This window comes from Epinephelus lanceolatus, chromosome 13, assembly GCF_041903045.1.
Source record: "Epinephelus lanceolatus isolate andai-2023 chromosome 13, ASM4190304v1, whole genome shotgun sequence".
Classification (NCBI taxonomy): Eukaryota; Metazoa; Chordata; class Actinopteri; order Perciformes; family Serranidae; genus Epinephelus; species Epinephelus lanceolatus.
This window is the reverse complement of record NC_135746.1, coordinates 42,320,818-42,336,690: the sequence shown is the minus strand read 5'-3', so window position 1 is coordinate 42,336,690 and position 15,873 is coordinate 42,320,818. Positions and strand designations below refer to the sequence as shown.

Here is a 15,873-nt window from a genome sequence, read left to right as displayed (position 1 = left end):
TTTGCAAAAGTTATGCTGGAAAGAATGGTTAGAGTGGGAATATGACTGCAGATTGGAATCCAGAGATTGGCTGCCTAATGTGGTAAAGTGAAACAAGAAGAGGAAAGAGCTGCTCTCTCTTAGCTGCTGCAAATAAATTAACCATGAGCAAAGCTTTGACAGTGAAATGGCTAAAACGATGCTCAGTGGCCAGAACCAGAGGCCTTTTGTGGCATGTCAAACCCCTCTCTGTCCCGTTTTTCCCTGTCTGTAACTCTTCTGTCATGATAAAAATTAAAGTCAAAGTGCCAAAAAAGTCATTAGTATTTTAAAAAGAATTTACCCATATGAGTGTTTTCTGATCTAACGCAGGTTGACATCATTTGTCAGAGCCTTCAAAAACTAATTACAAATACATTAATATGACCATTTTCAAATCTTCAAACCTTATAGTTATGATGTGATTAAGTTCAGGTGACTAAAAGCACCTGCTTAAAGTTAGGAGGTGATCATGGTCATGGTTATAAGATCAACATTCTTTTAACCATCACCATGACTGTCTGTCCTGTTGGCACACACCAACACACAACCTCCACACCAACCTCCACCCCAAGATGTTTTGTGGCTCTTTAGTGTAACAGAATTCCACTGCTATAGGTCCTTGACAGTTAATGATATTCATTATTATATTTTCTCTATTTTGGCTCAGTATTGATGGAACTGCTCTCAACATAAATTGTTTGATCATAATTTATTTTTATGCATTTGATCTTTCTTAAAAAAGAACTGTTAAGAAAAATTAAAATTAAATTTATCCATGAAAATCAATCATTCTATTTCACTAGTCTCTCTTTCTGAGCATGTAAATGATCTATTACTAATTAAAATCATTTATCTTTGGCTTACTTTTCACTCTTTCTGTGATGAGACAGATAACTGGCCACTCACAGCTTCTGTTGCTAATCCGAGGACCTTCTTTAATTTTAGCACTGCATAGTAAACTGCAGACAAAAAATATAGCAGCAAGCGCCAGGCCAATACACTTGAACTGGTGGTGCCCCCTATTTTTTGCAATTTTAAAATGATTATTATCATTATTGTTATAAAACACATCCTGCAAGTTTTAGAATGATTAGACAAACAATATCTGATTTATAGTCTGATTTGTGATATACTGCGCCCATTTCCACATTTGTAGCACCCCTGAGCAGTTGATTCGAATAAAACTTTCACGGTATGTTTAAGGTAGTTATGTGGATATTTCCTAAAGTTTCGTGGTAACTGGCTCAAGTGTTGTGGAGTTGGGTCTGTTAATGTGCTATGCCAGGCCCCTTTTAAATTTCATTGGTCAATATCCTCAAAACGCGATGAGATATCAACAGGCTTATGAAAACTTTTGATAAGCTTGGTCCAATAATGATCTATCGAAAATGTGGTACAAATTGGACCTACAGTTTATGAGTAAATGTCAAACATGTGTTTTTCAAAAAATTAAAAATGGCATAAAATTTTACCACAGCACCGTAATGATTCTTATGTGTTTTTCATAGAGAATTGTGTCAAATTTCAATCAGTCAATCAGACTTAAGGTGTGAGGGGTGTGTCGGTTCAAAAACTGAATTTTTGGCCTTAATCATAGCGCCCCCATCTGGCCAACTGGCATCCTATTTCTTGAGCAGCATTTGCATACAAATTCCAATCACTGGTGAAAATTTCATTTGTCATCAAAAAAAACATTTCTGGAGAAAAAAAATTGAAAAGTAGTCAAAGCAAAATCAATAGGGATTCAGCCCTTTGGGCTTGAGCCCCTAATTACAGACTATTCATGCTCAGCTATTTTAACTAAATAAAGAAAGTCTAAAAGCCAGATTTAACCTGAAACACAGATGAATGTGGCATAGTCTCCTTTGGCTCCAGTAGGCAGGAAAGACATCCTTTTCTTTTTCCTCCTCCGCACCTCCACTGCCACCAACATCCGCTCATCACGAGGGATGAAGACCTCTTTGTTGATAGCAGACTGAATGTTCATTGTAGTCCTGAGGCCAACACAGGTGATGGATGGACAAGACTGTGCTTGTTAGGCCACACTCCAGACTGTGGACATGGACAAAAAGACTAAGAGTAAAAGAGACACAGGCTCAAGAATCAGATCAGTTGTTTTCTGCAAGTCTCTGAAATGAAAGCAAGTGATCAGAGAAAGCACAAGAGCTGACATCATAGCCCTGGAAAAGTCACTGTGAGCATATGGTGCTCAAACATGACTTAACACTTTGTCTCTACTTACAACCACATTATACAGCACATCATGTGTTTTTTTTTACAATGTCTATGGTGACTATATTTAGTTTAATTCTCAGCTTTATTCAAAAATGATCTTCTGTCTCCATGTGTGTAAGACATTAGCACAATAAGAAATATATGACTAATAAACATATTTAAAAGTGTATTAAGTCTGAAATGATTTGTTGATGAATTAATTTTTCAACTGACAACAAAATGAATCAACAACTTTGATAATTGACTGATAAAGTAATTTCTCAAGCACATGCACCAATTATGCTGCAGCTTTTCTGTTATATTCCTGATATTACAGGAAGCTGGATATTTTTGTGTTTTGTTACCTTCAGCTCTGGGAAACTGTGATGGTCATTTTATTACTTTCCATCATCTATCATAAGACTTTAAAAAAAAAATCTGTTAATCTGACAAATAATCAACGAATTAATCAAACATAATCATCAGCTCAGCACATACAAAATCTATATGAAGAATTATAAAAGTGGCCATAAAATCTACAAGGAGTCATTATATGTCATGCTGTTTACAGCATGTATCACTATGACTTAATAGGCTGTTGGCAATTTTTAACATGCATGGGTATGAAAATATTATCAATATTATTTGTGTGAACAGATCAATAATCTCTGTGTTAATGTGTAATCTGTAATTATAAAACACCTTCAACAACTACAAAAAAAAATTCAAAAAAACTATTTAGCAAATTTTAAACACAGCTACACATACATAGACAAATTCTACAAACTAAAACCTCTGACTACATTTAATTGAAGTGAATATCTTTCTAAGATTATATATATATATAGATATATAGATAGATAGATAGATAGATAGATAGACAGATAGATATAGATATTTATGAATCCAGTTTTATTTGTGAATCTCAATTCTACACTTAAGGTTTCATTTTTGGAATTTGTGTATTTGCAGATCTGTTCTTCTTTTCTTATTTTATATTTACATATTACACATTAACACACAGATGGTAGATCTGTTCTTATAAATACTGATTCAGATATATCTCCTTATTTGTGTATTTACAGATCTGTTTGACATTTGAAAACAAAAACAGTAATTTCAGTTTACAAACCTTTTTTTCTGTATTTGTAGAAGGTGTCTTATATTTACAAATTACAAATTAATACATGGATTGTTGATCTGTTTGCACTAGTAATATTGGCACAAATCTATCTCCATATTCGGTTGACTTAGTAAATGGTGAAAGGAGTAGACCTATCAAAATTTCTCTTCAAAATAATTACCATTAAAACTTTGTACAACATGTTACATTAAATTTTCTGTATGAAAAAACTATTCCTCCGCAGATTTGAAAAGGTCTTTTTATAGGCTTTGAAGCTTAGGTTAACACACCTTTTAGTGCGTAGTTTAAAGGCTAAAGTAGATACCGATCTATTCATCTGTGCCTTTCCTACAGCACATTAATAATGCACGATTCTCCATCCAGGTGCCTACCTGTTCTTGTCCCTTTCTTCTGACTCCTGTACTGGCTTCAAACGTTAAATTAGTAGCCTGATAAATTCATAAAATATTTCCCACAACTCCCCTGTGAGTTGTACACGTGCACACCGAACGGCGAGCCTTGCTGTGAAGGCGCAAATAACCCACAGTCCATCCCATTTCAAGAGATGGACATGCACGTGTTTAAAGGCTGGAGGTCAAAAAACAGTTCTCAGTGTTGTGTCGTGCACGCACGGTCAGATTTGTATTCACCTCACGGGAACGCGCCCAGCGGAAACTAGCGAACACTGCAATGACTTATGCAGCGAATACTGCCTGAAAACGGTGCAATGTAGCCTACTAAAACTGTGTGGGCTTCATCGGTGATGAGAAATAAAATGCAGTCTATAGTTTATCAACGTTTACGGTCTTAATGTTTTTTTTTTAAACTCAGTATCATGTCCTTATGTAGCCTATGGTCTGATTTTTTTCATTAATCCCTCAATATTTGTGAGGGTGAACTCTTTGCTGTTCTTTTTCCATGTGTGTTTAAGCATTTTACACAGTTATACTGAAGTTTTAAGCCAAAATGGCTAAAACAGTATGCAATAACTGCATTTGATTCATCTCAACAAATAAAGATATGTATTTATTTATGGTTTATCTAATAGGGACTGATGCAGTACACATAGACACAATGGAAACACCTGTCTGATGCAAGTATCACAATGGTTACCAACCAGGGGTACGGGGACCCCTGGTGGTCCTTGAGGGAGCTTCAGTGTGTCCCCAGAAAAAAAAAAGGAAACAGGTCATTTTCACTGTAAACCATTTTAACTGACAGAAATAGTCTGCCAGTGCATGTGTCTGTGTTTTTGCTTGTTGCTGTGATTTCTTGGAATATTTTGAAATGCTTCATATCCCAAAAACATGCACATGCATCTGTACAGCCTACACGCTATAAGGTTACACCATAATAATTGATTAAAGTATTAAAAGTTTGTCAATTGTCAATTTGTCAAAGTTTGTTCGATTTTTTTAGTTTTTGAGAAATGCTCATTTTTGTGAGCAGAGTGCAAAGCTGTTTTAATGGTTTCATATTTCCCCAGTGCCTACATTGGTATTTTTTTGGTATTTCATCATCATCATCATCATTATTATCATCATCATCATCATCATCATCATCATCATTTATTGGTCACATGGAAAGTATACGTAGTACAACTCTAGTTAAATGAGATCCCATCAAATCCTTTACGTTTTGCTCTGTTATTTTTCTTCTTCTCACAGTGTTGGCTGATCCTTTATAACTGTCCATGTTTCCAGATGGTTCTGCTCATCAATGGTTTCTGGTTATGGAATGATTTAAATGTTAATGTAGCACCTGAAAAAAATGTTTGTTTTAATGTAGTGCATTCCCTGTTATTTTCAGCTGACATTTCATTCAGTAGTAGGCACTTATTTCTAGTTCGTTTGTTTAAGTAGTTGTAATTGTACTTGCCAGCAGGGGGCAGAGTGATCAATGACTGCCAGTCAAGTAGTAGAAGAAGCAGAACTTTTTGGTTGTTAGAAGGAGCTCTGTTTTTTGGAATTGTGTTTGTGTGTCCGGTGCTGCAGTGGCAGTGATCTACTGCAGTAACAGGACAGCAGCTCACATTATCACCAACACACCAGTCTTTACTCACTGTAAAGCACACGCCTCTTCTTCTCTCAACAGAGAGAGCAGAGAGCTGCTCAAATACATTGAGCACACATTTTTCAACATTTACTCTTTTTAAGTTTCATTGAAACGTATATAAAATACATTGTGGCCTACAGAGGTTTCTTGATATACTAAAATAAAGCAAAGAAATAATTTTTGGACCAGGAAGTTCACCTCAGTATAACTTTATGTTTGGCACTCTAATATCCACACAGGCAGGACATCAGTAACTGTGTATATGACTTAATTCATGGTGCAAAACATCTTTTACCACAACATTAACTGTATCCCCTGAGAACCATTGTTAAATACATATACATTGATCACTGTGTAATGGGTAACGTGAGTGAGTGAACAAGAAGAAGAGGGCCTTTAGGAGGAGGGATCAGGAGGAGATGCAGAGGACACAGTGCAAGCTCAGGCTGTGTCTGAGGGAGGCCAATGAGGCGTACAGGAGGAAGCTGGAGAGCAGGTTGCAACAGAACAACATGAGAAAGGTGTGGAAAGGCATGAAAACCATCACCGGCTGCAAGCAGTCCAAGGATGGAGCAGCAGAGGGAAACAGAGAGATGCATGTGCATGTATGCATGCATGTCCCCCCCCCCAGGTCCCCCTCCTGCAGCAGCTTTACAACTTGAGCCTACACCTGGAAAAGGTGCCCACCCTGTGGAAGACATCATGCATCATTCCAGTACTGAAGGGGAGGAGCCCCAGTGACTTCAATGACCTTAGACCAGCGGTGCTCATATCCCACCTTATGAAGACACTTGAGCAGCTCATACTCCACCTCATCTGCTCTCAGGTCTAGCACGCCCAGGAACCCCTTCAATTCGCCTATCGGGAGAAGGTGGGGGTCAAGGACGTTGTCCTGTTTCTCCTCCACAGAGCGTACTCCTTCCTGGACAAAGGAAATGGCTCACTGAGGATCCTTTTCTTCGACTTTTCCAGCGCATTCAACACAATCCAACCCCTTCTCCTGCAGGAAAAACTGTTCAAAATGTGCGTTGACCCCTCCGTCATGTCTTGGATCATAGACTACCTCACTGACAGGTTGCAGTTTGTTAGGCTGAGAGGCTGCACATCAGACACTGTGACCAGCAGCACAGGAGCACCAAAGGGGACTGTGCTCTCCCCCTCCTCTTCACCCTGTACACTGCCAACTTCCAGTACAACTCGGACACATGTCACATGCAGAAGTTTTTGGATGGCACTGCCATTGTGTGGTGTATCAGGGGAGGCAGTGAGGAGGAGTACTAGAACATTGCGGAGGACTTCGTGAAATGGTGTCGACTGAATCAGCTGCAGATTAACACTGCCAAAACCAAGAAGATGGTAGTTGACTACAGGAGGACAAATCCCCACCCGAAGCCAGAGAGAGACACCTGCACTTACTAAGTTTTTATCCCAATAGACTCATTTTTAGCCACTTTAAGCCACCTCTGCCACTTTACAATACAGGGTATATACATTTTTTATGCCTACATTTTTATTATTCTTCTATTTTCTCTTCTTTGATCTTATATTTTAAGTATAATTTTTATTGGAATGTGTGTGGAGTGGGTTTTACACACATCACACCAATCAAATGAGCCCCTCTCCTCGCCCTTACAGTTTTTCTCGATTGGTTTGGCTCATTTCTTGAAACAGAAATTACATTCTCAAAACAACATAGACAACCCTTCAAACCACTGGGCACTTCTTCACAACAGATTTCAAATTCTCATTCCTTTCAACAAATTGCAAATGTCTTAGCACACTTTGCAAATGATTAAATACAATTGTCTACAGTTTGCACAAATTGCAAATGTCTAGCACATCTTTGCAAATGATTGATTACAGTTGCCTACAGTTAGCACAATTACCAATTGTATATATCTTGCTGATCTAAACTAACTGTTGATTGTCAGTCAAATGGTTTTACTCTCCAAAACATGTCAGCATTATTTCATTGTGTTAGCCATCACATGCACAAGAGTTCATTCAATTGTCAAAATTAGTCAGGAACATAATACCATGTATAACATCACATTACATGATATGAATATCTTTTGCTGACTGATAAATTGACTCAGGTGAATCTAGAACTTGACTAATAAAGGGGGTGTGTAACACATCTCAGATGACCAATCAAATGGTATGTTTAGTTTACCTGACAGGTGCTATCCATGAGTATGATTTTTGCCAAACATACATATAGAGCTTGACCAGAATCAATACAATTTCTGAACATGGAGGCACCTGGCCAGGTAAACAATGACCAACTGCCTGCTCGAGGAAGAGGAAGAAGAAGAGGAAGAGGAGGAGGAGTAAGGGTGCGTGGTGGTGGAGTAGGTGGAAGAGGGCGAGGGGCACGAAGACACCATGCCGTTCCAGATTAAATTCGGGCTACACTTGTTGACCATGTGATCAATCATGGCCTCACAATGGCAGAGGCAGGTCGTCGAGTTCAGCCGAATGTGCCCAGATCTACAGTGTCTTCTATCATCCAAACCTTCTGCAGGGAAAACAGGTAGGCCTATGTACTCATTCAACAATGGAATTACTGTATTGATAGTATAGTTAGTATTCCAATTACTGTACAGCAATGCATTGCAGTAGAATTTCAGTACATTACGTAACAGTAAAACAACAGAACAATTGGTAACTCATTCTGTGAGAAATTCATAAGGCATACAGTAGGTCTACAGGACAGGACAGTGCATCACAATACAAATGGTAATATTGTCTATTTGTGAATTCTATGTCTAGGATTGGACGACAACCTCGTACTGGTGGCAGAAGAACGCTACTCAGCCGAGAACAAGAACGGGACATCTGCAATATAGTGATGGCAAATAATGCCATCACACTAAGAGAGATCCGTAATACCATAATACAGGACAATCTAATATTCCAGAACATCAACACTATCAGCATATCAACAATAGACAGGGTATTGAAGAAGCATGAGATGAGCATGAAACAGCTCTACAGGGTACCATTTGAGAGAAACTCTGATAGAGTGAAAGAGCTGCGGTTCCAGTATGTAAATGTAAGTCAGTGGTGTGTTACTGGTGATCTATCATTATAACCTGTTTACAGTAAAGCACAGAGGCCACTATATTGAACCTTTGGTGGAGAACACAAAACATTCCTATGTAATTTGCTGTTATGGTATGATTTAACCATATAACTGATTTGATATTTTGTTGTACTGTATTGTAGAGAATAATGGCATTGGAGGGGAATGAGACTCCTCACACCCTTGTTTTCGTGGATGAAGCTGGCTTCAACCTGGCCAAAGGAAGAAGACGTGGCCGGAATATTATTGGCCACCGGGCCACGGTGGATGTCCCAGGCCAGCGTGGGGGCAATATAACAATGTGTGCTGCCATTTCTGAAAATGGTGTGGCCACCCACATTCCCACACTTGGCCCATACAACACCCAAAAGCTCCTGTTCTTTTTGGATCATCTTTATTCAGATCTCATCCCAGATAATGAGAGAGGTTTGGTAGGGCCTCACTTGTCAAAGTTTGTAGTTGTGTGGGCCCGCTCATCAGGGCCTGGTTCACTGCCCACCAAAGACTGCTAATGGTGCTCCTACCACCTTACTCCCCATTTCTCAATCCAATTGAGGAATTTTTCTCTGCTTGGAGGTGGGGGGGTGTATGAGCATCGGGCTCAGAACCAGAGGTCCCTGCTTGAAGCAATGGATGCTTGCTGTGACAATGTCACAGCAGATCAGTGCAGGGGATGGTTGCGGCATGCAGGTAGATTCTTCCCCCGTTGCATCGCAAGGGAGAATATCAGGTGTGATGTGGATGAAAATCTGTGGCCAGACAGACAGCAGAGAGAGGACGACCCGAGAGTGAGGATGAGGAGGACGACCATTGAGGTGGGGTTACTGGTGTGAACGATATTGCATATAATTTTCCTTTTTTTGTGTTGATGTGTTTACAGTACAGTATATTTTGCTGTATACATTTTCTTTTTACTGTGATGTTTGGCAGTTACTTTGTGTTTGTGAATAAAAATACAGTAACAATTTCCATGACAGTGTAGGTCCATCATTTTTTTCAGTTTGATACAGTTTGATTTCTGGTAGCTAGACAAAAGGCATCAATTACAGTAACCATTCATTGTCAGTGAATGGTCTGGACCAAGATTGAAATGTGACATAAGTGATATTTCCATGGTCCACTGCCATAGTGACAAAACATCTAAACATTTTGACCAACAGTGCTTACACAATGCCAAAGAGACTTTGCATTTTGGGGCCATTGACTATTTATATGAGAAAATGGCTTAGTTTTGACACATGAGTTAACTGTTTTGGGAGAGATATGATCTTTTGCAGGTGAGCCATGGTGTTGTGCTGAACCATCCAGGCTATTTTGGCAAATGCATGTAGAGCTTGGAGAATGTCATTTCTGTTTCAAGAAATGAGCCAAAGCAATTGAGAAGGAAACTTGTGTTTGGGGGCCTTGACTATTTATATGAAAAAGGGACTTAGTTTGAAGCATGAGTTAACTGTTTTGGGAGAGATATGACCTTTTGCAGGTGAGCCATAGTGATGTGCTGAACCATTGGACTATTTTGCCAAATGCACTTAAAGCTTTGAGAATGTAATTTCTGTTTCAAGAAATGAGCCAAACCAATCGAGAAAAACTGTAAATGCGCCGCGCGAAGGCGTAATGAGAGTTTACTCAATTTGCCATGGCAGAAGAGAGTAGCAGCGTCAGACAGCTAAACTTCTCCCAGGAGGAAACTGATGCTTTGGTCCGAGAGGTCCAAGCTCGCAGTGTTCGAATATACAGAACTGCGAGCAGACCTCCATGGGCTGATGATACAAAGGTAGCCTGGGAGGAGGTCACCACAATTGTAAATCAGTGTTTCGTTTCTCTCATGCGCATGCGTGCGCTCTCTCTTTCTCTCTCACAATTTCACTCTGTTTCTTTTCTTTTGACTTTTCTAAGATGGCAGATGCTAAATATATACTCCCTATCTGATGCTGTGGCTGTTTGTGGTTGGCTGAGAGGGATGTGAACTAATTAGTTTGCAGCTGTGTTAATCAAGTTGGGTTTCCATTACGCGTGCCAAACGTGCCAAACGGTGCCAATCCCCTTTGATCTGACATCAGATGTGATGGGACAGTCGATATAGAGATACATTTATGTGCTGATTGCAGATAGTTGCATTGAATAGTGGTTTTGTGGCTATTTATTGCATTGTTAATGTGCCTGACATTCTGGAAACCTGCCTGTGAGGTTTTGGTGACGTGTGCGCACTGTCCGCCGGTCAGCCAAACTTGCTGACTAAAAGCTGGCGAGCTTTTAGCACACCTTCGGCGAAGCCTTTTGGCACGAAACTGTCACTGCGCCAAGCTGGATCTGTCAACACCTCCCCCTGCTGCGCCGCCACACCCATCTCAGTGCACCTCGGTCTGCCAAACTACCAAACTGAGCGCGCCTTGAGTTGCGCTGCTCGAAACTAGCTCTGCGCGGAGTTCACCATCCTGCGCCGTGCCGGGAAACTAGAGCCCTAAAAGTTACCTAAATGTCATGAATGTTAAAACGGTAACGCTTTAGATTACAGCCTGCAATTTACACCGTAACTATCGGGTAGTTACGGTGTAATCTGTTGTACTAACGGTGTACCAGTGTAGTACGTACCAGTACATATATGTAGGTACAGGGGAACAAGATGTTAAGTTATGGAATAAGGGGCTAACAATTCGTAAATTTACAGAGAATTTATATTATAGGTATTTTTAACTACTGGGTACCTATTCTATAATAACAGGGTATGTGCGACCTGCTGATCAATAATATGGACGTTTGGGGGGAATTTACAGAGAACTTATACTTTAACTACTGGGTACCTATTCTATTATAACAGGGTATGTGTGACCTATATTGATCAATAATATGGACGTTTGGGGGGAATTTACAGAGAACTTATACAGTAGGTATTTTTAACTACTGGGTACCTATTCTATAATAACAGGGTATGTGCGACCTGCTGATCAATAATATGGACGTTTGGGGGGAATTTACAGAGAACTTATACTTTAACTACTGGGTACCTATTCTATTATAACAGGGTATGTGTGACCTATATTGATCAATAATATGGACGTTTGGGGGGAATTTACAGAGAACTTATACAGTAGGTATTTTTAACTACTGGGTACCTATTCTATTATAACAGGGTATGTGCGACCTCTATTGATCAATAATATGGATGTTTGGGGGGAATTTAGAGAGAACTTCTACAATAGGTATTTTAAACTACTGGGTACTTATTCTATTATTACAGGGTACAGTATGACTATAAAACTGAAAAATTGGAGGGAAGATGGAGGGAAGACTTCTGCAGCAAGTAATAAATCAGATGTGATTTTATTTCAAGATGACCTAATTACAAACAAACAGTCAATCTACATTGTTCCTTTATATTTTAAGCGGGTAGCCTATACAACTACAGGGTACATCTGTGCTTTTACTTCCGAACAAAGGTCCAGGTGACAGTATGTTGTCATGGATACTGTTGGCGTCTGAAGACCGTCTCAGCTGTCGCTCACCTCACCAGCTTTACATTACTGGACGCTCGTTATGACATCATGACTCCGCTTGCCGTCGGCAGACAATTCACCACAAAAATACTGGTCGGCTACACAAAACTTAAACTAAGGGAGCATTGCAAAACTCTGTAAAAGTACACTAAAGCATACATTTTCAATCCGTGTATCATTTGTTCTTTCTATTTTCAATTGTCAATCAAAAATCAAAAAATGAAAAAGTGACGGATTATTTTGTTTTTCATTTTTTAATCTAACACAAAAAACGAAAAAATGCCTGGTTTTTCATATTTCAATTTTAGACTCAGATCAAAAATACAAAATGGAAAAAAGGACCACAGGACTGAATCTGATTTTAATATTTAATTGGTCAGGTTTACATGACCCGGAAATGGCTTTGCGCGCGCTGGAACCACACACTACTAGTTTGACACACGCCGAAATTTCCTGCACGTTGCAGCAGATGGGTATCCTGCAATGCTCGGAAATGAGCGTCAGAAGATTCTGTGCTTGGCATGATCTGAGGAGAAAAAGACATATGTCAGACGCAGAGCTGGAGAGCGCTTTGGTTCGATCTATATATGAGGTGAGTTTTCATTCAGATTTCCACAGTGTATTGCAAATATTATATATTATATAGCAAACACTAACAGTAAATGTGTAATCTCGTGACAGACGGGACCATCATATGGCCGGAAGTTCATGACCGGCTATCTGTCTACACTGGGGCTGCATGCGGGAGAAGGTTGGGTTGGAAGAACCCTAAGAGAGCTCCATCAGCCATACCATGAATTCCGGCGTCAGGTGATGCTTTTGCTTTAAAAAGTGCAAATTAAACAGATAATGATAACCACGTGGATACCTCTCACGTGTGGGACTAAATTAACAGCTGAGAAACTGACCAACAACATTAAATATACTCCTGAGATTGTTATCGTGACAACAGCGACCCCTACTGATAGGTTTACATGAGTGAGGATATCTGTCTGTCATAACAGTTATCAATTTAATGCTCGATTTTACAGGTTCAACTAATGAAATGGCCCCTAAATTAAAGTCAGGATAATAAACTAAAAGAACTACAATATTTGTACTGGTCATTTTTGTAAATATATACATACAAATTTGCTGTTATAAAAACATTTTATGAAGATGGTGTGCTAATTATTTCATTTTTTCCCCAGGGTGCTCGTAATTTAAATCTAACTCCCTACCATGCTGAATATATGGGTCATAAACTTCATTTAGACCAAAATGAAAAGCTTGGGATGTTTGGTGTTACTCATGTTTTGGCTGTTGATGGCTACAGCAGCAAAATTGTTGGACATTTGACCATGCCAGTGAAAAACAACCTTGTGATTTATGAGGATGTATACAGGTGAATATATTCACAACTACCATTATTATTGTCATAACTTTTCTGTCCTGCATTATCTTTTAAATACATACTCTTATTGAATTAGTTAAATTCAGTGCAGTCACGTAAACATTATTTTATTCCAGATCTGCAGTCGTGAACCATGGCATGTGGGACCAAGTTTGGGTTGATCACGGCAGGGAGTTTTACCTGTGTCTTTACATGCAGGAGATGCTGTCAAGATACAGACACAACCTCAGCAGGCCACCATACCTCCAAACCACATCAACAAGGGTGAGGGCTGTGTAAAAGATAATATAAATTATTGGTGCTTCATGCACTGTCACCTTCAGTGTCTGGCCTGGAAAAACATCTACAAAAAATCCTTCATCCCCTGTGCAATAACCACCCTGAACAATCAAAAATGAACACTTGCTGCTTTTATCAGACCCCCTGCTCCTCCTTTTTAGCATGATTGAACCTAAATGTTGTTTGTAACGTTTGTGTTTTTACTGTTTGTTTTTAGTGTTTTTTATACGAGCCTGTCAAAGATGAATTCCTTTCACTTGTGCCAGACAATAAAGTTTATCTTATCTTATCTTATAAATCTTGCACACTTAATTAATTGATGCAGATCGTAGACATGCACTGTATATACTGTACATAATCACCAATGTACATCCATTCAGTATTGATTTACATCGCACTATTTGTTTCGATTACAGCTTAACAGCTGACTTCTACTTTTTACTTTTCACGTTTTGTTTGGTGCTTTTATGTGTTCATACTTATTTCTACATACTTTTGTATAATCTCATCTATCCCTTGACTTGATTTGTTAGCCTTACTGTCTATGTTATTATTAGGTAGTTTTATATCAGAAGTAATGTAAAAATGGAGTCAAACTCCTTGTATGTGTGGCACATACTTAGAATATTAAGATGATTCTGATTTTCTGCTGTTTTATTTCCCTTTCACCTTAAAACAACATTTGAACTTTTGATCAACAGAACCTTCGAGTGGAGAGGCTGTGGCCAGAGGTGAACAATCATGTGAATTATCCACTGAAACAGGCTTTGGTGCACCTGCTGGACCAAGAGGTTGTGAACATGGAGGACAGCCTCACTAGATTCTGCATCTGAAATCTGACATGTCAAGTAAGCCAAATTGGACTTGACAGAGTGGTGGGTTCATGGAATGCACACAAGATCCCAGGTATGCTTAACTGATTATTTACACTTAAGAAATATTGATATTTTTTTCCCACTCCCAATCCATCCAACCTAACCAGTACTGTATTGCTTTGATTCAATGTCTTAGGTCGTGGAATACCCAATGAACTGGCAGCAGGTGGCTGCCCAGCTAAAGTCTCAGAGGAGCTGCTGCCATGTGCTTCTGTTGTGGCAAACATGTATGAGCAAGACTTGGGATCCTCACGGACTTGGGAGTCTGCTTTTGGAGCTGATCCATTTTCATCTGAAGAGGGCAGATGCCATGCAGAACAGAGCTTTGCAGAGAACTACCCTGACATCCCTCTTCTTTTTAATCATGTGGTAAACAACGACGATACTCCTTTCCAAGATGCTTTAATCTGCCTAATGAATGTGACTGCAAGATATGTCTGAAAAAAAAAACTGTTTTAGTTGTGCTTTCTCACAACCTGTGGTGTTCTTGAGTAACTGAATAAGCAGACCATTTGGTCTGTTTTTTACATATTGAAAAACCTGGATGTAGTTATTGATTAATATGTTACAAAGCTGCCATGTCCCTAAGTTGTCAGTTGAATAATTTGGCAAATAAAGCTGTATTTTTTTGAACCGTTTTATTTAACCTTTCTAGGCTTACAAAGGCATAGAAAAATATTACAAAAGCTTTATACATTTTATGTTGACTTTGAATTAGTTTGAAGTTGAGCTTGAGACTCAGCTGGAACACAAAAAGCATAGCAAGACAACTTACTGAGTCCTTACTGTATAAAATTCCCAATGTTTCTGGAAAACAGTAAGAAAATATACAACATAAAATAGTGCAAATATGAGGTACTTTGGCTCTTACAACACTGAAAGATGATTTTGCCAAAATAAAATAACACTATGAAGATGCACAAACATTTTTAAAAGTCAAAAGTGCTTTGAATGTCTCCTTTATCTCTTTGAACTCTTTTGTTTAACCTTTCTGGGTTTACAAAAGGTGTAGAAAAATATTGCAAAAGCTTTATGTTTTATGTTGACTTTGAATTAGTTCGAAGTTGAGCTTGAGACTCAGCTGGAACACAAACAACAGCATAGCAACATAACTGAGTCCTAATTTCCAATGTTTCCATTTGGAAAACAGTAAGAAAATATACAACATAAAACAGTGCAAATATGAGGTACTTTGGCTCAACACTGAAAGATGATTTTGCCAAAATAAAATAACACTATGAAGATGCACAAACATTTTTAAAAGTCAAAAGTGCTTTGAATGCAAAAAACATTATTCAAGTGGAAAAAACTGAACAATGAAGAACAGCACGAGC

General features: G+C 38.9%; 2 protein-coding genes and 1 pseudogene across 4 annotated transcripts in view; 2 read left to right on the top strand and 1 right to left on the bottom strand.

Moving 5' to 3' along the window:
• Nucleotides 1-3,970, bottom strand: part of stxbp6l (syntaxin binding protein 6 (amisyn), like) — a 36,058-nt gene extending 32,088 nt beyond the window's left edge. The window contains exons 1-2 of one of the 2 annotated variants that reach the window (XM_033614898.2): nt 3,751-3,970; nt 1,855-2,073 (exon numbers count right to left, since the gene is read on the bottom strand). In XM_033614898.2, the coding sequence (XP_033470789.1) occupies nt 1,855-2,008 (154 nt within the window). In that variant the 5' untranslated portion in view covers nt 2,009-2,073; nt 3,751-3,970. Of the gene's footprint in view, nt 1-1,854; nt 2,095-3,750 lie in introns of both variants that reach the window. The other variant, XM_033614906.2, reaches the window with a different exon arrangement.
• Nucleotides 3,971-7,821: 3,851 nt separating this feature from the next.
• Nucleotides 7,822-9,010, top strand: LOC144466487 (uncharacterized). Its single transcript, XM_078173548.1, has 3 exons — nt 7,822-7,946; nt 8,186-8,468; nt 8,642-9,010. The coding sequence occupies exons 1-3, from the start codon at nt 7,861-7,863 to the stop codon at nt 9,008-9,010; spliced, it is 738 nt and encodes a 245-aa protein (XP_078029674.1). The 5' UTR covers nt 7,822-7,860.
• A 3,463-nt stretch (nt 9,011-12,473) lies between these two features.
• LOC144466506 (uncharacterized) lies at nt 12,474-14,980 on the top strand (annotated as a pseudogene). The gene is made up of 6 exons (XR_013493100.1): nt 12,474-12,584; nt 12,674-12,802; nt 13,183-13,376; nt 13,502-13,649; nt 14,366-14,570; nt 14,676-14,980. The product of XR_013493100.1 is annotated as an uncharacterized LOC144466506 (transcript).
• The last annotated feature ends 893 nt before the right edge of the window (nt 14,981-15,873 follow it).